Raw genomic sequence first — 24,497 nt, 5'->3', positions numbered from 1 at the left:
AAATGTAAAATTAGTTAGCGGGATGGCCAGTATAGGTGTTACCAACCAGATTTTAACACCTTAATTGTCCACTCCGATTACTAATTTTGCATTTTAAACAATTTTATTTTACTAAAAAAATGATTTTAGATGAATCGCGTGATCAGTCATGCAATTAATCGTGCGAGCAATCGCGCGATTTTTTTTTTAGTAGGAAGGATAATGGATCATCACGCTGCCGATCCGGGTTCTAATCCTGGCCAGGGAACATTTTTTAATTATTTTTCTACTAGATGATTTTTAGACTTTTATCAAATAAATTCTTTTATAAGTATTATTTTAATAAAATACAAATTTCTGACAATTATATTATATATGCAGAAAATTTACGAGTGATTCATCGAGTGATTTATCATTTGATAAAACGCGCCAAATCATTACTTGATAAATCATTTGATGAATCACTTGACAAAACAGTTATTGTTTAATCACGTGATTAATCGTGTAATTAATAAAATATTTTTTTGCGCCAGGGAATTTGCTTAAGTATGAAGGAGACGGACTGCAGTATATACTTAGGCTCCGTGATGACATCATTGTTTTGCTTCTGAATCTTCACTGTTCTGCTGCTCGATCAGAGCAGTGGGTTTGCGCTGAATCATTATCTTATGTCGTTCACAAAATTTGTGCCACATACATATATAAGTTTGTTTACCCAAGGCTGTCGCATGCGTTCTTGTGTGTATGTTTAGACAACATACCTGGCAATACTTTATAGTCAGTAGAACGGCCCGGTGATCGGTACCCGAGGACTCGAGGAGCCCAGGGTTGGCGACCGACAGTGTAAAAAATGCACCCAGTGGGTATAATTTAATTCAGACCGCACAGACTTAAACAGCAGAAAGATATAGTCTATTGAGTGAGAGTTTGGCTAGGCATGTAAACAACACTGCGTAGAAATTCTTTCAATTCTTTCATCTATTGCATAATCCATTAAGGATAATGTTACAATAAAAAAAATATTTGTTTTCTTTGGAACTCATGCATGAAACCACCGGAAAATATTAAAACCAAAATGCATAGACCCGCATCACCTTATCCGATACACAACGAGTTTGGATCACAGAATTTATTAAAAAAATATGTCAGCAAATTGGAGGAAGGCGAAATAAAATCCAACCTAAATTTCATAAACCCACCTACTCTATAAGCCGCATACATATACCCGTGTATATGTCGGGGTTTTTCAGATCACAGATTATTAATCTGGCAAGCATATGATTGCACAATTCAGAAGATTTAGTCTTAAACGCAAATTCAAATGCATCTTCGTTGAGTGCAAAGTACTAATCTACAAGGATACGTTTAATTGTGACTTTTTTGATAAATTTTTATAATTTTTTGATTTAGTGATTTTGATGCGTAAATCGCCGCCATTTTCTTATTTTTCCAATTTAATCGCAACTTTGACAGAGAGTTAAAAAATCTTAGGTGAAGTAATCATCGATCAACTAGTAAATTTAGGATGGGCAAAATATAATACGAATAAATAAAATATAATAAAAATAATAGTATCGTACGATATTGTATGACACAACGTGCGTAATCCGAGATTTAGAAAGTGCATTTTTGCATGATCGTGCGTTAAATCAAGGTTTACGCCAGGGCGTGTCATACAGTGATAATGTTCACCGCAATAAGTTAATAATGTTTACCTGCAAACGTTTTGCGCATAATAAAAAAGTCACATCGTCTAGTTGACTCAAAAAAATTAAAGTACCATGAAAAGGTACCGCTATATTAGCGCATCTGACATCCGATAGCCGCTTGCAGCGTGTGTAAATAAGTGCGGCTGAAATCTAAGGAAAGAGCTGAGCTGTGCGAGCATGGTAACATGCGCGGCGAAGAGTGCGTGGTGGGGGGAAAGAGCTGCCGCGGCTTTCGTGACGATCGGTCTATCGCGCCGCCGTGACGTTCGCCGCTCGTCGATTCAATCCCCAGTAAAATGTGTGCCCGGCGAGCCTATAGAAGTATTCATTTCAAAACACTCAAGATACTTACTTAAGTTGCCATGACCGTTTAATTTTGCTTATTCGTAAACAACTAAAATTTTCTCTTTACGTGTTTTATTATAACGTCATAAAAACACCATAAGTACAATGAAACGATCATGGCAGGTTACGTAGTAAGTATCTTGAAAATTCTTCCTAATTGATCAGTATATAATTTAACTTGAAGTTAAGTAAGCCCTTTAATAACAAAAAAATGTTTGTTGCTTTATTTTGATTAAATATAATAAACTTAACTTTGATTGATTGATCTCAGTTCTTTTTTATCTGTTATTTCGTTGTGGAATATATCAAACGCGCCTAACCTTTTACTTTTTTGAAAGTTAATTCTTTTTTTATGTTATTAAACGCGTGCTTTTAAAAAAGTTAAGAAAAACGTGTAAAAATCCGAAGATAGCTGTCTTGATTGGGAACAAACTAGTGAACGTAGAAGACAGCAATTATAAAATGAAGAAAACTGCTTTAAACTATGAAAAAACTGTTGCCTTCACTTTTTAATAGTTATTGTCTGTTGTATTTTTTTATTTATTTTCTAAATTGTAAAATTTTACACCTGAAAAATAAGAAACCCAACTGAAGTATCTAGCAAACTAAATGAAACTGAAGACAACAAAAGATTACTGTTATCTGTGTCTCGATACCGACATTTTTCTGCTATCATTTGTAGTTCATAACGTTTTTTTTCAATCGTTTTCATTTTTCTTTTTCGTTAGGGATTGAAGATATCGTTATCATTTAATATCAAAGTTAATATCCCCTATTGAAAATAATCATGTGATACAACACGTGATTGATCACGTAATTTATCACGCGATAAAATACGTGATATTATCGATCATTTTATTACGTTGATAATCACGTGATAAATGAAAAAAATTATAATCCAGTTATGTACAAAATTAATCATAGGTTAAACATATTAATCAAAACTTCGTAGTCATCGCGTAACAGGAGGAAACTAGTGGAAGCAAAAAGAAATATACAACTTCACTCAAAATACTGTATTTTACGATTGAATACGACAAATAAGTTTACCAATTGTCTTTAATGTAACTTTATCAAACAACTTAACAATTTAGTTTTATTGATTCAACACCTTTATATCTTTAATTGAAAATCTTTGCACAAGTAAACGTTTTAGGAACTTAAGCAATCCAGTCATATCTGAGTTTTCGTCTAGGATTAGTCGATTGATTGCCCTTCTTATGTTTCCCCAACTCTTTAGCTCTTAAATTTCGGATTTTCATACGTAAAATATGAGTAGCATTTAATAGGTATTCTACTCGCTCTGTATCAGAGAGAGATTGTCTTAATAAGAAGTCAGAATATAAACCTAAAATATAATTTTAATATCATTTATAAATTTATACAAATATTTAGAACAAAGCTATCAAAAGTAAATCGGGAATATTGTTTTTTGTTTTGTTCACGTCCAAAGCTCTGTTGCATAAATCCCTTGCATTCCACAAAATAAGAGCCAATTCATTTAAGAATAACGTTGGTTTATATATTTGGATCACGTCCCATTTAAATCTGGATGCATAAATTTCCTCTCCAAGATAGACCTGTAAAGTATTTTTAATAAGAAAAATGATATTGCAATATTTAATGATATTAGAAAAATTCTATAAGTATATAAAAGAAATACCATTTCACCCTTGATGTCGTAGCGCCGACGATATTCTGCTGCACCGTCACCGGAATCCTTTTTATAGTAATTTATGCAATTATAGACAAATTCTCTCATTTTATATACTTTGCGACGTCCTTTGTTAACTTGTGGTGACCTCGTTTGTGAACCCTAAGGCAATCCTACTCTTGATCTTTCCCTCGACCTCCTCTGTGACCTGCTTCGTGATTTCTCTTGTGCCTTTACTGGTGATCTAGGTAGAGATTCTCCTATGGACCTTGTCAGTGACCTCTCTTGTGCTTTCAAATGTGACATCGATAAACATCATCCTTTATGCGATCTACTTTGGTATCTCTCTGTTATTTTCAAATGTGGTCCGGATGATGATGTCTCGGATATGTGTGATCTGCATCGCAACCTTCTCAGCGATCTGCTTCGTGACCTTCTTTCAGATTTGCAATCTTTCTGAAGCCGTCGAGGGTGATCTACGTGGAGACTGCAATCTCACTTTTGCAGATCTATTCATAGCAGTTTGTTGTGGCAGAGGGTGTATCGTAACAGTGCTTGTTTGGCTAGACGTTAAGATATCACTATTCAACTGAACTCTGGGTAACACTACTGAAGCTTGCATTATTTTATATTTATCACATACAACTGCAGGATTCTCTTTAGTATTATTTGTTTGGCTTTGTGTTTCTGTGTTATCTACAAATTCTTTAACTTCTAAATTCTTTTTTAATTTTTGTAAAACAGTATTTCCTCTTTCAGACGCAGCAGTAGCTTTGTGTTTCTTTAGTACTTTCTCGTCCTAAAAAATATATTTAATATCTCTTATTTGTGTATATTTTAGAGTTAAAATAAATAAATAACACGTAAATAGTGGCCCACGAAAATTATCTAACAACTACCATTAAACAGAAAATTAGCTTGTGTAATATAAAGTCGAACCCCTTTTTTTATCCAAAAAGTTATTTTAATACGTATTTATATAGCATACTGCGTTTAGCTTTATTAGAAATACATCATGTTGAAAATACTTCAACAATTGTTAATTTATTAAAAATATAGCATACTGTATACCAAGGGTGTAAAGTAATCTTTTTTAAACCGAGTGTGAAGATTGCACTAAGAGTCGAGGCAAGCTAGCACCTGCAAATGGCGAGTACATCTCCAAGCCGATGACGAGTACTGCAACAACATGAGGTCAAAAAGTCCATTTAGCCCTTGGTGCACAATACATTTTTTGTAACGCGCAGACGTATTTTCGTATTTTGTATACGTGTTAAGCAGAGCTAACATGGCTATATTTTGACACAGCAACCAAGCTCTTGTTCGTAAATAATAAGCAGGCAAAAAAGTTATTTAAGTGCACGAAAACAATTTCTGTATCACATGCACGATTTCTGCGTTTCTTAAACCAAAAAAGCGGCCCTAAAATGGCCTTTATAGCACTGCATGATCTAAGTCCGCGTTTACGTCACGCCTATCCGTGACCTAAGTAGTCCTTTATTGCACCATCTTTATCGTACTCGCTACGATCGGACGCTAACCTCACGGTGCAGTACAGGACTGCTTATGTCACGGATAGTTGTGACATAGCGGACTCAGAGCAGGTAGATGCTATAAATAGTATACAATACTTGTAATCTAAGTTGGCATTTTATTACACGACGCTGCGGTATAGCCCTCGCTACGCTCGGGCACTAACTACGCACTGTACGATAAAGTGCCGCTTAGGTCACATGTATCGTAATGTACTACTTTTGACTGACCGAAAAAGAGCGGGTAAAAATAGTATATTGTGAACCAAAAACATAAAGTGGGCTTTTTCAGGCCGAGTGTGAAGTTTGCAGTACGAGTCAAGGCGGGGGCGTTCACGACCCTACTGGAAAAAATTACAAGCAAATTACGAAAAAATCACAAGAAAATCACGCGGAAATCACGTGAGATTTTCGACCAATTTCTCATGTGGTTAACACGCAATCATCGCGTGACTATCTCGTGATTTATAAAAAAATTCAGGAAAATTATTAAAATTATTAAAAATATTAAAACAATATTTATAAATCGGATAAGATTTACTCAATGCTTTCACAGCACTAATACAAAGCATTTTCTATTATTTAAAATTCGCATTGAGTAAATCTTATCGGATTTTTGTGATTCGAAATTGATTCTAATCGGCATTTTTTATTAATTGAAATTATTATGTCTGCCAATTTTAAATTTATCTGTTTATACAGGAATTTAGTAATCTATATTTTTTCACGGGTGTCAAGTTTACTGCCTCCTGAATTGCAGCCTCATCCCCGACCCTTCCTCTACGGATTATTGACTGCTCATTATGGACTGTAAAATCCAAAAAGGGTCTGAAATTTTTTTCAGATAATTTTTCCAGGGAAATTTTTTTCCACCTACAAATCACCTATCGAAAGTTTCGTGGCGGACACACGGTATTTGACGTAAACTATTTTCTTTAAAATATTTTAGCGGGCATTTTTAAGTTTTTTTTTGCCCAGTGGGCGTCTTTAATTTTTTACCCGCTGGATATTTTTCTTTTTTTTTTCTGCCCAGCGGGTATTTTCGATTTTTTTGCTCGGATATGCGAGCAACAAAAAATTAAAAACGCCCGTTAAAATTTTGTTTTGCCTGCCAGTCTAAAAAAAGTTACTTTACGCCCGTTTAAGAGGTACGAAAAACGGGAAAATCGTGCTTGTGTTACAAAAAGTACTAAGCTAAACGCTAAAGAAGGGCTAAAAAAGACTACTTTACGCCCTTGGTATACAATATAATATTATTCACGACTTAATTGTATAGCCACTTTATTGTCTTGAAAAGTAGGAACTACATATAATACAAAATAAATTCAATTAAAACAATAATATATTTTTCAAATTTTAAATTTTTTGTGATTTTTCCAAAGATTCGAAAAATTTTAGTCTCACTATAGGAGTTGCATTTAGGTTTATTTTATTTTGTATTAAACAATTTGTTTTTTATCATGTTTTTTATTAAATAACACCTTTAAAGTATAAAATATAAACCGCTGAAAAAAGGTTGATTCGAAAAAGCTATATAAGTATATTACTGATTCTAAAAATTAATTTATTGAATGTAAAAAAGTTTACCATACATTTTACAAATTTGTGAGACGTCTTTATTTTTATAATACATATCTTGTATTGATACAGCGCTTGTACATACAGTGATTGTATTTTTGATGTATTATATGTAAAGTTATACAATAAATATAAAATATATCAATAATTAAAAATAAAACAATATACTGCGACGAACTCTGATACATTTACCCTGTGTACACTCGACTGACAAAACGTATAAAAAAAAGGATTTCAAAATTTGTAAACGTAATGCTATCTTTGTGTAGATTACGTTAAACTACCATCGGTTCCTGGTTGCATATCTTTTAACAGCTTAACCTTACTTACACAAAAGCCATATTACACTGACAAATTTCCAAATTTTTCTTTACATACATTATGGCCTTCAATTGTAATATAATAAAGTAACATATTTATTAATGTAGCAATATCTTAATTTGTTAGGGTAGTCAACTCTGTTTTAAAATTATACACTTTCTAGAATTAAAAAAGAAATAAAAAGAATGTACAATGAATTTTATGGCTTAGTGTGCATTTGTGTAAAATTTATCAAAACCAGGGACGAAACTTTTCCAAAAGGAGAAAGTAGAGTATTATTTTGATTTTGCCATTGGGTTGGCTCTCGGGTTTGATTTTTCTACTTAATTGCCAAAGCATTGAGAGTTTAAGACAAAATTCCCATTTATCAATATTAGAATTATAATTGCTTTTTATCCTACCGGAATTTCTTTATCCTCTTTAAAGTTAGATTCTTTCGGAATAATCTTCGAACTTACATATTCAACTCTTTCAGTTTCTCTTTTTTCATACAATTCTTTCTCAGATCCTGTAAAATTTTAAATGAAAATGAATTATGATACAGAGTATACAAAGTATTAATTTATCTACGTTCAGTTTTTTAAATATTAGAGAAATGATTATTAATCACCTCGTCTAATACATCTTAAATTAGGCAATATAAAAATGTTTACTCCAGGCGATTAATAATCATTTCTCCAATAAGTTAAATAACATGTAAGTTAGATAGATTCACTATAATCTACCAAATTTTTCAAATTATTTACAAAATTTAATTATTTAGAATTATATTTACAAAACTAATCAATGAAAAATACAAAAATGAACTTACTTGCAAGAAATAAAATATTTATTCTTGAATATTTCATAGTGTGTAATATCTTTAAGAGCACATTCAGATTTATTTTTTGTAAAATAACATTTGCTACATGAGAAATCCTTGTCATGTTTTGGTTCAAATTTTTTCAGGTTAACAACTTTTCCAACTTTTTCTTTCATATAAACATTTGAAACATGAGTACAGCCATCTCGTTTTGAATAGTTTGAGTTTAGGTATTTTATCCTTGCAAAAATCTTGATTTTTTTTTGCATGTAAAAGACGATTAAATGAACTATAATACTACTTATAATAAAGATATTTATTATTACTAATCAGTCAGGTGATAAATGGTTAATAATCTAGAAGGGATTATAGATCGCGGATCAATTTAATACGTGCTACATTTTTATTAAAAAACATTATTTTAACGTTCGTTGTTATTCGTGACCTTTGGGACTATGCGCACCATGAGCCACATGCATACACTTAGTTTGAGCATACGCATATAAAATACACACACACACACACACAAATATATATATATATATATATAAACCAAGCGCGAACTTCAAATTAGATTTAAGTCTAAAATGCAGCAGAGTTAGTCGCGTCGCCAGATAACGAAAAAAAATATCAGAGAGAGAAAGAGAAAAACTTAGCACGTAAGCCGCACAAGACGAACATGTGCTCGACAGCTCCTCCGTCCCCAGCCGGGAAATCCGGAGGGACGCATAAAAACGCGGAGCAATCACGACAATCCCACGTGCGGGTCGAGCAGCTCCGATAATCCTCCGCGCGGGCCTGAAAGCGCGTACTGGAACCGCCATAAAAATATGGGGAAAACCCAGCAGCCGCCCAGATGACGTTTTACAGCCCCGCGTCTTCGAAAACGGGTAAAAGGACGGTATGCCTGAAACGCATAAGGGTAACGGTGCGTGCACCCTCCCTCCACGACGGCCGAGGATGCTTTGGAAAAGACTCTAGGGAAGAGAAGAGGGAGGAAGGAGTAGAGGAGCACGAAGCCGATGGAGCCCGGGAAGGAGACGACACTTCGGTTTCGGCTCTTGTAGCATCTGCCTCTCTCGCTTCGAGTCTAGCTTGTATTTTCTGTATTTGATAGTCCAAATCCGCAACTTGTATTCCTTAATATTTAGTCTTAAATATACTCTCCAGCTTGGAGTTTACTGAGGACTCAGCGTATCATTTAATTCAAAATCCCTTCCTTACGCGCCTTAAAATCCGAAAGGTGTTCGTGGACGTATTCTACACGTACACCCGCTCTATACACCGATACGCGAAACCAGACATTTCAGTGGTGACAGCGGTGGGATACGTCCATTTTAAGTGCGCGTAATTTCAAACAACGGAAGTGGAAAGTAAAAAAAAACGCCAATTTTAGAAGAGAGAATGTATTCAAAGAAATTAATACATTGAAAGTAAGCGCTACATAAGTGAATCAACGTGCCACTTCCTTCCAGTTGGCTTTCCACGAGCATCCAGCGAAGGACAGCAAAGGTGACCTTTCACGCCGGTGGCAGCTGAAATAAGAAAATCAAGGGCACGATTACAACTCTACCAAGACAACGACTAGTACTTACTCAGGGCCCCACAAGCCACCAAGCAGCCAAGGACAGGGGACGACGCAGCACCCGTAGATTCAGCAGCACCTGCAAGCAACGAGTGACAGACACCTTTACGAATAATATTTAGACACATTAAGTTATTTATACTTAAAATTAAGTGTTTTCGGTGGTACTCTAACACGTACTCCAAAAGCGTAAGTCTTTGTATTTGTAATCTCTCACCAAACATCTTGCGACGTATTAGAATAATTTAATTTACACGCGAAAATAATAAGTACAAAAATGTGGAATCGGTGGCTCGTAGAAGACGCTAGCAGAGTCTCGCCATCCGTGTCATCTGCGGCATCCGAAAACGCCGCCGACGAAATAGCTAATAGACTCCTAGGGACACCCTCGGACTCGAGTAGTGTATCAATTATATCGCGAAGACTGTATGCGAGTCGAAGCGCTTCCTCACCATACACACCAAGGCGACAAGACGCTATGTATTCGAGTCAACATCACCACACGCCTTCCGTTGCCTCTCGGTCCTGGTATAAACCAACATCGCGAGCCTCGCGTGCATCTAATCTCGCGCACTCTCCCGCGTCGATACTCTTGTCCCCGAACGGGTCAGACACGATAGACGCTTCTAGAAAAGGGTAACACGTACGCGAGGAGCAACCTTAACCCTTCGGCAGCCGACGGGTCGCTTCCAACAGCTCAAACGGGCCTTAATTCGGTAAACGCGATAACGGACGAGCCGCTTAATCTGTCGACAACAACCGCTCCCGATATTGACGAGGCGACGCCATTTGGGATTGGCAGGAACCGGTATCGCGATCGCAAATAGAAATAGTGTGACAGAAATTGTTCCGGCTCCAGTCGTTATAGCACCAACCACGCAATTTCGTCCTGAACAACAGGGAATAAATGTCGCGACTCCGAGGACGACGTCGTTTTAACGACGAAATCCTAGCGACGCCGCCCCCCGTCGAAAGAGACGGCACGACCACGACGGACCATGACGCGCCAAAAGCCAGAACGACCGCGTATTCACCGTTGAAATTGGCGTTAGAAGTAGTACCTACATTTGATGGAAAAACGAGCGAACTAATGACCTTCTTGCAGCAGTGCAAGATTGCATATTCACTCTTAAACCTACAGACTGACCGATCCTCGTTAAATTACTTAGAGCCAAGATCAGAGGCAGCGCAGGTCGATTAGTTGCAAATAAACAGATACCCGATACATTAGACGATCTTGTAAAAATCTTAAAAACATGCTGAAGATATAAGCACCGCCTCATGATTGGCAATTAATAAGGAAGACCGAGACGCGCTTTTTGGGAATAACCCAAACTTTATCACTTTCAATAATCGCATGCAAGTGAACAAAATAGAGGGTTACCTACGATGTTGCTATAACTGTAACGAAGTAGGACACATACGAGCGGCCTGTCCGAAATCCGGTAACGCGCACAAATTTACGCCTTACAGGAAATTATTCTGCGAATTTTGTAAAAGACGCGGTCACACAGAACTTTAATGTAGAACTAAAGCGTACAATAATAGATCGGTCACAGTTATCGCAAAATCACGAGACAATGGCGACTCAGCACCCGATCATTTAAACTACAAGAGCGCTCCGCGGGAACTTAACCCGCGGAGCGAGATCCCGAGCCACCAAAATGTTGCCGAGTAAAATACGACCTCTAAGTCGATAAGCTTTCTAGCCTCCCGGTCATTTCGATAGAACACTCCGCGTTTAACGACGGCCTAGGGTACCTTATTATAGACACTGGGTCACAGCTCAACCTAATAAAAGAAACAGAATTAAACGTGTTTTATAATCTAACAGGCATAGGAAAGGGCATGATACGCACCTTAGGACAAGTAAACATCTCGATTCGTGACGTAGAAATAAGATTTCAGATAGTGGACAGGAACTTCCCAATCAACCAAGCCGGAATTATCGGTATTTCCTTGCTTCGTCATCAGGAGGCCGTCCTGAAATTTCGTGACAGACTGCCTGATAGCCTTTTCCTTGGGGCCGAGGAAATACGCTTACCCCTCATTGTTCGATAGACTTGCCACCTAGAACTAGAAAACTTATTAAGATTCCTGTGCAAAACCAAGATTTAGATACAGGCTACATAATCAGATTAGATGTAGGGGCGGGCGTTTACCTCGGGGAAGCCCTAGTATCCCAGAAGGATGGATAAGCTCAAGTCTTCGATATTAATTCCATATTCCAAAGAGTCCAATTGTCAATACCTCCAGTCGAACTGCAAGAATATGCAGTAGTACCTCCTTCACCTCGAACTACTCGTACGGCTGATCCAGAGGCCAATAGGGAAAGGGTATTTGTCGACACAGTAAAAGAATATCAGAAGTATTAGACAAAAGCGATTTAAACGAAGAAGAGATAGCATCACTTTTGACTATTATATATGAATTTCCTTATCAATTTCACCTACCTGGAGACAAGCTTGACTTTACAAACATTACAAAACATAAAATACTAACTACCGATCAAGTCCCAATCAACATTAAGCAATTCTATGGCACAAAAAGACAAACTGCACAAACAAGTTAAGACCCTCTTGGATAATAATATAATTGAACACTCATATTCCCCATGGAATTCACCGGTCTTTATAATTCCCAAGAAAATTTCCAGTAATGGTGAACGTAAATATAGAATGGTTATAGACTATAAAAAATAGAACGAAAAAACAATTAAGGATAGCCTCTCCCTAATATAACAGAAATTCTGGATCAATTGGGTGGAGCCAAGTATTTTAGCGTACTAGATTTAACATCTGGATTCCATCAGATTCAGATGGACGAACAATCTAAGGAAAAGACAGCATTCTCCACCCCTAACGGTCACTACCATTTCATTCTTCTCAGCTTTGGCCTCTGCAATGGTCCAGCTACCTTTCAGCGGATCATGGACCAAGTCCTGTCAGGTTTACAAAATGTAGAACTCTTCGTTTTCATGGAGGATATAGTCCTCTCACCAGCAGGTCTAACCCTCCACCCGGACCAGTGTCACTTCGATTCCTTCGAAGGTAGGTCAATTACCTCGGTCATGTAATTAGCAGCGAAGGAGTCAGACTTGATGCTAAGAAAATCGAAGCAGTCAAGCTCTTTCCAGTACCCAAGTCACGAAAAAACGTCAAACAGTTTTCAGGGCTGGTAGGGTACTATAAAAAATTCATAAACGACATGGCTCAAACTTCCAATCCTTTAACTAACCTCCTTAAAAAGGACGCTCCTTTTCAGTGGAATCAAGCTACACAAATAGCATTCGAAACGCTTCGAGATATACTGTGCTCTGAACCTTTACTTATTTTCCCAGATTTCAATAAACCCTTCGTGGTTACAACGGATGCTTCTAATCAAGCTTTAAACTGCGTCCTAAGTCAAGGCCGTATCGGAAGCGACCACCCGCTTCAAGAGCCCTTAACGACAGAAACTCATTACTCCACTATAGAGAAGGAGCTTCTGGGCATAATCTTCGCGGTACAGCATTTTAGGCCATATCTTTACGGGCACAAATTCACACTAGTTACTGATCGTCGCCCCCTCATCTGGATGCATAAGGCCAAGGACCCCACATCTAAATTAATGAGATGGAGGATCAAGCTCAATGAGTTTGATTACGACATTATTTACAAGCAAGGTCGAATCAACTCAAATGCAGACGCCCTTTCGCGAAACCCGGTTGACACATGCTCCTCACTAACAGCTGCCAAAGACAAACAACCGAACGATCATAACACAATCAATTACTCCAGAGATCTGAAAGAGACATTCGATGGCACACTCGAGCAATCTAACGCAGGTTCTAACATGAGGACAGATCAAGGTAACAACACACAACTAGAACAACACATTTACACCATCTTTTCAAAGGTGGACACAGAGAACGTAATCGAGTCAGACATAGAGACAGACAGCGACACTAGTAGCCAATACGGAACTGTCGACAAAAACGACACACACACACGTACGATTATCACACGGTTATACAAGAATCGAAAAAAAGCCGGAGGGGCAAGGCATCCTCGGAAACGAGACAACCCGTTTACGACCAAGCTTGCTCGTCGGGCCCGGCCGTGGTCAGGTCAGAAGCGACGAAACGCGGGGTAAGAACACCAGGGCAGGAGACCAGAGACAATCAATCGCGATCAATGGCAGTAAAATCGCCCGCATACGGCGAAACTTGTCCGTTGGGTCAGGCAATTAGCCCGACAGAGGCAGTAATGCCTAGAGATGATGAGATAGCCCGCCGCATAGAAAAACTCGATCAAACGCGATCGATAGCAGTAAGACCGCCCACATACGACCAATCTTGCTCGTTGGGCTGGGCGGTAAGTCCTGCAGAGGTGGTGATGCCTAAAACAAGAATAAACGAATTTCAAAAATACGTACACGCATCTGAGGACAGAAACCACGCAATATACAGATCTGATCCAACTAACAAAGGGATTTTTCTGATAACTAACCCAATCATAAATTACAGCAAAGACAAGTTATATATGTGAAACGATAATTACTTTCACTTTACGTCACTCGATCTTAAGATCTCAAATCAAGCAGGAAAAGAGTTATTCTCTAAAAATAAATTCACCTTGAAGGACATGACAAACGACCAGGTTTCACTAGGGGATACTCTCACGGTCAAGGGTTACCCCCATAACGTCTTTCACTTATTTGTGCGTAGAGTCCACGATGAAACCCCAAACTCTCAGAATATACAAAGTTCCATAGAATGCCTAAAAACGTTGATGGATAACTTAGATTTAAAGATCGTCAGCGTGTCAAGAGACGATAACGACTTGGATGCACTCGAATGGCCAGCCATAGAACAAATGTTCAGGCAAACCTTTGCAGACTCAAACTATACTATAACCGTGTGCACAGGGGTAATCATGACCCCAGTCAAATTTGAAAGACAAAATATTATAAAAGAATACCACGAGTCAGCTGAGGGAGACCATGGCGGTGTAACCAAGACGTATCGAAGAATCCGAGAGAACTTCTATTGGAAAAACATGCAGAGAGACATTGAGGACTTTATCCGTACTTGCCCTAGTTACCAGAGAAACAAAATAGTAAGCCCAAAAACCAGAATGCCAATGCGAATAACAGATACCCTTAAGCAAGCGTTTGATAAGGTTCAGTTAGACATAGTAGGCCCTCTTCCAATAACAAAAAGAAATAACCGTTACTTACTTACTATTCAATGCAATCTCACAAAATACTCGGATGCGATTCCTATAAGAACGATCCACACTGATCAGGGCAGCAATTTCCTGAGTCAAATGACAAATACCTAAATAGAATATATTCTGTCAAATATTTAAAATCCAGCAAATCAAATCTACAGCCTTCCATCCAGAATCTTTGGGCTCTCTGGAAAGTCAGCTCGTAAACACGAGCATCCCCGTGTTGTTTACGTCGCGCTCGAATCAGGCGGATTTGAGCGGCGTTCGTATTTATTCGTGCGGCGTATACGAATAATTCGAACGCAATTCACACGAGAAGTCTGTGAATAATAATCGGAGATTCTTGTTGCCAGGCCGAGAACAAGTATCTACCGATATTATCACACGACGTAGAATTAAACGACTCGGAGCACCGAAACTTGAATCTGACACTAGTAACGCAAGCTCTCCGAGTCGAATAATTTTCTATTTGCTGTCGGGAGAATTTGGAAGCACTCTCGTTAGGATAGAGAGTAGCATAATTATTTTTTCGTCTCGTATAGAAGAAGAGCATGTATGCGAAATTGTAAGTTGTTTAATTATTAACAATTAAACAGCAAAAGGCAGCAAAGCGGCAATACAAACGCGTGTAGTCTCAAAGTCTAGTCCACGCACGCTATAGTGGAGAGAAACGCGCAGCGGCGCGAGTGTGTGAGAGAGAGTGCGAGCGCTTGCGGCGCTACATAGAGACAATTCTACACGAACGCGACGGGCGCGAGTTATATAGTCACTTCCACGGGAAGACGCGGAACAGTATACGCCCAGTTTTCAGCCAAGAAGACCTCAAGATTTATCAAGAAGAGAACACACCCGACTCTCAGATCAAGATATATGCGTTTTTCGTCTTTTTTTGGATTTTTTTTTCGCGTGTATGAGTTCATATATGCCTGTAGCACAAACTGTGCTTTGCAAGTGAGAGCACAGCAGTGCTACGAGTGCGCGCGCCAGAAGCAATTCGTGCTTATCTGGCGTAATTAAAAATTTTCAGCCCCGGAAAAGGCCATCTTGTCCGAGACTGTCCTTCGGGTAAGGGAAACGGCAAAAAGGAGAAGTAGGCGAGATTACTACTTTTCTTGAATTGTCGTGCGAGGAGTCTTCCCGAGAGGAAAGGCACGTGACGGAGGACGTAGCCGATACCTCGCGCGAAACCTCAGGCGATTTTGATCGCATGGTCGTACTATTGTCCAGCAAATCTCGCCAGCCGACGATATCGCCAAATGAAGACGAGTCGCGCTGGTGGGTACAAGTGGGCATCGGAGGGTTCAGAGTAAGGGCCCTCTAAGACCCATGCGCAGCTATGACAGTGATGTGGTCATTAGGACTTCAGATTCCTAGCGCCTGCGGTTGACCTTTGCGACAACATGATGGCCGTCAAGCACAGTGTGCAAATGGTCAGACGTCGCCGATCGTAGGATTTGTGGACTTGCCATTCCACGTCGAGGGTGTACAACGCGACGTAACGGTGGCGATCATGCCCGAAGCGACCAACGAATGTCTAGTTGAGACGAATTTCGGACGCCTGTTCGGCGGAGTCCACGATCCAAACGAAAACGTCCTGTATCTGAAGAAGGAGCGAAAGATTGTCCAACTTCAGGTGGCTACGATAGCTATAGCAGGGGCGATAGATATCGCCGCAGTTGGACTCGCGTGCGTCAGTGATGACGAGCACGCGCAGATTCGCAGAATGCTGGACAGCATTCTGCCTAAATCCAACTGTACGATCAGACGGACGCAGTTGATTGAGCACGGGATAGACGTTGGATCGGCTAAATCCAACTGTACGATCAGACGGACGCAGTTGATTGAGCACGGGATAGACGTTGGATCGGCCAGGCCGGTAAAACAGAAGTATTATTCCGTGTCGCCAAAAATAGAGAAGGAGATGTATCAACAAGTAGGAGAGTTGCTTGCTGCGGGAATTATTGATCCTTCTGACAGTGCTAGGTCAAGCCCGGTAGTGATGGTGCGCAAAGCGAATGGGCAATATCGTTTTTGCGTCGACTCTAAGACCCCTGGAACGCCTTCCCTCTCGACAACGAGGTGAAGGCGTATCTTACTCCCGAAGAAGAGGACAACGAAGAGGGGGCGTTGGCAATACGCCGCCCCGAACCACCTGCGCTGGTTGCTAGCGAGGGCGTAAGGACCGCGACGGGCCTACGTCGCCCGCATGCGCCGCAACCATCGTCATCCAGAGTTGGGCGACCAATTTCGGCTCGCTTGGAGCGTGAGAATCGTGGGTGCCAGCTAGCTGAGGAGCGGCGTCCGCGCTGAAGCCAAGCGAGAGGTCGCTCGGGTAGAGGCGACCCTCGCCGAAGCAAAAGCCCGCGCGCGCCCGTTCCAGACGCTGGAGCGAACCAGCACGTCGGAGACAAGAGGCGTCTGCGCGCGAAAAGCGCGACACGGACGCCAACCTCTGGGGTGTCGGAGAAGACGTTCCAGAAATCGTGCTATATCTGCGGTCACCCTAACGTGTCGCGCAGCAACAAGTGCCCAGATGTTCGGCTACACAAGGCCAAATAAAGCCCATTAACGGTGGTCACCGTAATAACGTGTTTTTTTTATCGCCCCAGCATCCCCAGATTCCTAGTCGCGGACGCGATGCACGACGCTTCGGTTCGTCACGGACGGAATGGATAAAATCGCCATCTGGTCGATAGATTGATTCTAGGGGGGGGGGGGGGGGTTGTAACGAGTTGAGCACCGTGGCTAACTCGTAGTGGTATGAGTACCGCTGCGCCGCGACGAAACAGGGTAGACTAGAGTAAAAACACGTGCAAATTCGGGAATAAAAGCGAGAGAGGTAGAGATAGAGAGCGCGCTGGCTAATTCTTCAGATGCGTGCTCAGATAGCTCTCGGCCTTCGGAAAGTAAACACAGGACTTCGCTCGTGATCTCGTGTGCTGTGCTGTGTCCAGCGGATCGATACATCTTGTGTGTGAGTAGAAAGGGCGGCGTTGGATCAAGTGGTAGCACGCGCGCCTAGAGATCTCGGGAGCGCCGGATCGATTCTCGGTCCCGGCGTCTCCTTTTGTGATTTGCTCCTCTCATCGTCAAGTCTCACCCCGTTACAGTTATTCGTTGATCTAATTTACACCCCGTTACAATGTTTTTAATATTTAATAAGTAGAATATAATAAAATGGATATTTACATTTAAATGCCGATGCGGCTAAATAAGTCCCACTTTTCAAGTAATAAAGTGGCTACGCAGTTTAGTTGTGAATAAACCCTACTGAAAAAAATGGCGCGGTAACTCGTGCGATTATTCGCGTGATTAATCGCATGAACAATCGCGTTAATTTATAAAACTTTTTTCGACGCGATAAGTCGCACAATTAATCGCATGACAAATTGCGCGGTTCTTCTTAATCAATTTTTTAAGAAAATAAAATTGTTTAAAATGCAAAATTAGTTAGCAGAGTATAGGTGTTACCATCCGGATGGTAACACCCTAATTAGCCACCCCGCTTAATAATTTTGCATTTTAAACATTTTTATTTTATTAAAAAATTTATTGAAGAAGAATCGCGCGATTTGTAACGCGATTAATCGAACGACTAATAGCGATTTTTTTCATTACAGCAAGCTCTGTATGCATTAGGAGAGTATTAAAAAATGGTGGGTGACAATCAGATGATAATAAGCTGATTGTCATCTACCTTTTATAAAGGGTGTTTTTCGCTCGCTTTGCTCGGGCATTAAGCTCTTACCCGCGAAAATAATCAACGGCTTTATACTCTTATTGCATAACGCACTATTCCTACAATTTCCCTTCGAATTCTGCTTGACTGAAAATATTATCAGGGAAATATGTAAAATTCTACACAGACAGTGTCACAAACGCGATTTTCCGTACACCCTAGTGGAATTGGATTTTATGCAAGTGTGCCAGTATGCAAAAGTATGCCAATGTGTTCAAATTCGGAAAATCTGCACACTTTGGTCCACTTTTGCATACCTAATTATTTCCACTAGGGCAGCAACTAAAAATACATTTTAAACCTGTGAATTGCAGTTAATGGGTTGAATGATTTTCGCAATAGCATCCATAAAAGAAAAAATAATTTTTATCGTGTATACAAAAAGGCACAAAATCGTATATTTATTTCCTCTCAACCAAAAAGTTGCGTTCAGACTTTAAGCAAAAACATTTTCGCTTTCTGTACGAAAAATACTGTAAATGTCTTAGCTCATATTCACTTCCAGGTAAATTATACCGATATTTTCAAAAACGATGTGGATTCCAGTGATGAGGAAGGTGTTTTAATGCTGTTGGATGAAAGTGAAAAGTCGCCCTATGATTTAAAAGTATTAATGAATGACAAACAATTTTTTAAATCCATTGTTAGTTTAATTTTTCAAAAAGTCCTGCAGATTTATTGTTAATGTCTCTGAAATATGCTATGTCAAATTCATTGTCTGTAACAGGTATATGTAAGTTAATGAAGTTTGTAAATATAATATGCGGCAAAGTGGTATTACCAGAATCGCGTTATAAAATAGACCAACTATGTAACTCAGCAAATAATGTCACGTTTCATGGAATGTGTACACATTGTTCAAAATACATTGGAACTTTTCAAGAGTTTAATACTTCTACAAAATGCACAAATTGTAGCTTAGAAATCGATTTATCAAATGCATCAAACCGATGTTTTTTTGCTATTATTGATCCTTCAGATGCATTGCGTGATCATGTCGAAAGTAACGAAGATTATTACGACTTCATTATGAAACATAGACAGCATGAACAGAATCATATTAAAGATGTATATGATGGAATACTGCACAGAAAATTTGTTTCCAATTTGAAAAGTAGAATGATTTGAAAAATGCAGAACCACATGCACATGTGCATAAAAGTATACAGATGGCTGTGCAGTAGCGCATGCATAAATGCATGCAGTTAATTATGCAGGATTGCATGCAGATTATTTTCGTGAGGGTCATCAAAACCACTAAGGCGAACAAAATTAAATTGTTTCGATTTTTAAATCCACACCGAGAAAACCTTCTTAAAATTAAAGTAAACAGAAATTTATCTTATAATAAATATAAGATATACATGTTGTTTTATCTAAAAATAATGCATAACATCAAACTAATAATTACACTAACAGAACAAACGCCATTTAAACGAATTTTGTATCGTATAAAATAGTATAAGATGTTATTGTTCACAAAATATAGACTTGAATTTATGCAAATTTATAAATTGCTAGCTAGTAAAAAATCTATTACATTATTTAATTCGTTATTTCAAATGTAGAGTGCATTAATTATAATCAACTTATGCTTTTCGACACGGTGAACGTAAAAACACGGTTGTAACTCATACTTGGCAGCCCTACATATATATAATGATTGGCCGTTAAAGGGTCTAAAAAATGTCATATTAATCTAACATATTTTGAAAAAAACTAGTAGCTTCAACTTGAGACTCGAGTAAAGACTACCGTAGTCAGTCGAGTTCGTTTTACTAGAAGAGTCGAGTAATATCTACTCGAGCGCGCCAAGTAGCTATATTGCTCAACTCATGCGTGGTACAATCTACCAAATAAACTGAGCTGCGATGGACGCAAATAGAAGAAATCGACAACGTTAATTAAAATCAGAAGTTGATAATTTATTAAAATAAAGGTTTGTAGATTGCTTAAATAATACTTCATTATACGTATTGGCATAAAGCGTGTAACCTACCCGAGCGCTTGGTCAGTAACACTGATAGTATTTACTCAAGTCTCGAGTAGAAACAGCTTCCTTTTTTAAAAATCTATCGTTCCTACGTATCGCAAAATATCAAAATAAAAATCTAATAACTAAAATCTATACATACCCCACCTTAGCCTCCCCCCCCCCCCCCCCGTTCGTATGAAGCGTCTTTAGGCGCATTTATGTGTATATATATATATATATATATATATATATATATATATATAGAGAGAGAGAGAGAGAGAGAGAGACACACACACACATTTTTTTTTATATTATTATTATTGTAAAAGCGGCAGCTCTTACTTTTGTAATTCCATACTTCACTCTAACAGATCCTGTGCCATGACTTGTCTTTATAGATGGTCGGTGCGACAATATTAACATTTGGCAAAATCATAATATAATCTGATACTTTACCTTGAACCTACATGATAATCTACATTACTTTAATTCACTCCTCAGGCGGTCGGTTTTTAGAAAGTTTCAATAAAATTTCAGGTCCTTTCAGGAGCGACGCTATAGGTCAACGACCGAAATAGTGGGCGCTGGAATGGGCCTAGAGGGATGGGCCAGTACGAAAATCGTAAAGGAGAAAAAAAAAGCGACGCGGGGGCGAAGGTTAGGAAAAGCGTGCGAAGAAATTGAAGTCTCGTAGAGGTGTTCAGCCGAGGTGGCTGCTCACAAATAAGTTTTAAGTTTGAATGTTTGTATTTCTAAGCCGTGGTGGCTGTGTTCTGAGTAGAAATTTAACTAAGACTATCCAAAAATAAATAGAAAATTCAAGATTATTCAATTTAATCAGAGCAGAGTTTTATTTATTTGAACTAAATTTTCATTCCAACAAGAAGGAAGGAGTTTACACTCAAATAAACTCTGAGTTTGTTGCTATCAACAGAATAAGTAAGTGAAGCATAAGTAAATAATTTAAGAAATATTCAAGGGTAGAAATTTGTACATTGAGCAGGCTTTGAACGCTGCCGCTCATTTTATAAATAAATTGTTAATTTATCTGAAGGGTTGATTGGACATCGCTTGTCGGAGGCCTTTTGACCTACAGGACCTATGTGGTCCTTAACTTATCTGGGTCACCGATACTATCCATCCATGGAAAGGTTGAATTTTGATTCCATCGTTGACTTACCACGGGATTTCTCAGCTTTGGATCATTGAATCACTTTTATAGTACTGTGTGGCTTAAATCCGCATTCATGTCACGCCTATCCGTGGCATAAGTAGTCCTTTATGATATAGCGGGTGAGGGTAAAAATATTGAAAAATATACATTTGAAAGGCAAAAATTACGAATTTAATTATAACGAAAGGTAAAATTATAAGTCCCAGAATATTGGAAACCTAAATTTGGAAATTCCTAAAAATATCGCTTTTGCATTACTTTACAAATATCACCTTTCGCAATATTTCAATTCAACATTTTTGTTTTATAAATTTATTAATTTCAAAATCTCAGTTTATAAATTTTGAATTTTTTATCTTTATCCTTTCTAATTTTTATTTTTTTTAATGTTTACCCTCACCCCTTTATTGCACCGTGCATATCGCCCGAGTGTAGCGAGCTAACCTCACGGTGCAAAAAAGGACTACTCATGCCACGGATGCTAGTCAGTGCTATGAAATATCGTACGATACACGCGTCATTAGTCGCTACGCTCAGGCGCTTATACACGCCGTGCCGTAAAATACGACTTATGCCACTAGTATCGTAATGTACTAAGAAATTTTAGGAGAACTTGCTTCAAATGCCCCTCTACAGATTTATCGGAGTGGATCCGTATTGAAAAATCTCACGTGAGATCTTAGCTGAGATGTCAGGTGAGATCTTACGCCAAAATATCATCTAACCATTTTTTTGTTCTTCACGCGTTTCAAACAATTCTTTGTCAATTGGTGACTTTTTTGAAAAATTCAAACTTCACGAGATCTCACGTGAGATTTTTCAAAAGGGATTTTTCATAAAGTAAGTCTAAGTGAATGCTATGTTCGTAGCATTCACTTTTATTCATATAATTGTTAATATTTTGCACTTAACTATGCCTAATAAGTTTTAAATCATTTTTTTCAGAAAATTAAACTGTTAAGTCTGTATAGGGGCACTTAAAGCAAGTTCTCCTAAAATTTTAAAGTGATTCAATGGTCCAAAGCTGAGAAATCCCGTGGTAAGTCAACGATAGAATCAAAATTCAACTTTTCCATGGATAGATAGTACCGGTGACCCAGATTAGTTGAGGATCACATAATAGTGGCTAATATCATATATTGCACATACGTTATAAGCATAAAAAGTTTTGTTTAGTTTAAATAAATACTTAGATTTTATAAGGAAAAATTGTTTTGTTTAATTTTTTCCTATTTAACCCAGACTAGTCACCTTAAGGACTCCATCTCATGGGCATTTGATATCGTGTTGTATACTTATATTCATTTTTAAGTATGCAGCATTAAGATTTATGAAACAGTATCCTTACATACATTCGGGTTTTGTCAAAAGACAACCCCTTAGAAAGACGTATTTTACTTGTAAGTTAGTTCAAGAAATTTCTTACAAATATAAGATCTGTCGTAGAACATAACCTTTTTCGAAACGTAAAATACTGGCAAAAAAGCATTTCTTTTTCTTTGTTTTTTTACTGATTTTACCACTAAAATAATTAGATAACGAAATAAAACAGTCGAGTAACACTATTCAATGATTAAAGGGTACGGATGTAAATACACTTCAAAATACCACTAAATTTGTTCTAAATAAGCCTATTTAACACTCATCAAAGCATTGATAATGACTGTTCATTGAAACTGAACATTTTGCTTCCCATCAGCTTTTTTAATTAAAATATTAACTTAGCGACTTAGACGCACGGTGAGTCTGATTTCAATTTCTTCATATTTTAGCATTTTTGTTAATACATACAATGGTGCACCAAAAACTATTAAAAATAAGCTCCTGTTAAATGGAAAAATACGCATATGAATTGAAGAAATTCCATAAAAATTTAGTTAATAAAAATGCGTGAAGCTCATGAAGAAGTTAAAAATTAAACTCACTTTCCTGCGTTTCTTATTGGACAATTTTATGTAATATTAAAAGATCCAAGAGGCCGATAAGAAAAAAAATGTTCTGATTTGATCAACAGTCATCCGCAAGTCATTACAAATCCTTTAATGGGTTTTGAATAGATTTATCATATTCATAAATATAAGATAATGTTTCTAATCATCGCTTACGACAGAGAGCTGTTCTTGCCAATGATTTACCTTTTAATATGTTTTACTTACTTCAATATTTTTAGTGTGCAGAGAATCAAAAGTTTCTGTTTTATAAATATGATTTCGAAGTTTAGTTGGCTTTTTTTGAAGTGAGGTTGCATCGATCTCTTTCATAATTTTTTAAAGTAATACAATTACAATTAATGTTGAAATTTCGAGAATAATTGAGCTTATTACAATATGTATCACACGATTTTATATTTATAATTTCAATTTTATACAGAAAATTCAAACACGAATATTAAATAGGAAACTAAAAATGCATTATCATCTTACATAGCTTTAGAGAAACATCGATTGAAACAGATGCTAGCGAGGAGTGAAAGTATCCTTTTATGAACACAAGAGAAATTTGAAAAATTTTTTGTAGCCGTGTAAAATTATTAAAAAAATTTAAATGTTTGTTACTCCATCTTTTTTTTAAATCTTGTATCAAATAATTCATATTCTCATGTATTAAATATTTTATTTTACCACTGCTGTTCACAAGATTATAGCACTATTCATACTTGAATAAAAAAATGTATAAACTTTTTCATTCTCAAATCATCTTGATTCTTCAACTTTATTGTTGCACAGATGTATATTTCTTCAAATATTATTCTGATGAAATGTCGTGTTTTTACATGAATTTCTCATAGTCATTTTTCAGTACAGTTACATTATTTAAACGTTACCTCATTGTCCTGACACCGAACAAACTGCTGTATTTTCCTACACGAAAAAGTCTGCACAGATATTTTC

The 24,497-nt window shown here is 37.8% G+C and overlaps 1 protein-coding gene across 7 annotated transcripts in view; it reads right to left on the bottom strand.

Moving 5' to 3' along the window:
• Nucleotides 1–24,059, bottom strand: part of Nos (nitric oxide synthase) — a 1,339,001-nt gene extending 1,314,942 nt beyond the window's left edge. For 2 of the 7 annotated variants that reach the window (XM_031933451.2, XM_032601208.1), the window contains exons 1-2: nt 23,763–24,047; nt 11,365–11,581 (exon numbers count right to left, since the gene is read on the bottom strand). In XM_031933451.2, the coding sequence (XP_031789311.1) occupies nt 11,365–11,382 (18 nt within the window). In that variant the 5' untranslated portion in view covers nt 11,383–11,581; nt 23,763–24,047. 7 annotated transcript variants of the gene reach the window in all.
• Nucleotides 24,060–24,497: the final 438 nt, after the last annotated feature.

This window comes from Nasonia vitripennis (genome assembly GCF_009193385.2).
Source record: "Nasonia vitripennis strain AsymCx chromosome 1 unlocalized genomic scaffold, Nvit_psr_1.1 chr1_random0002, whole genome shotgun sequence".
Classification (NCBI taxonomy): Eukaryota; Metazoa; Arthropoda; class Insecta; order Hymenoptera; family Pteromalidae; genus Nasonia; species Nasonia vitripennis.
Note: the sequence above shows the minus strand (reverse complement) of the source record. Positions and strands in the feature narration are given on the sequence as shown.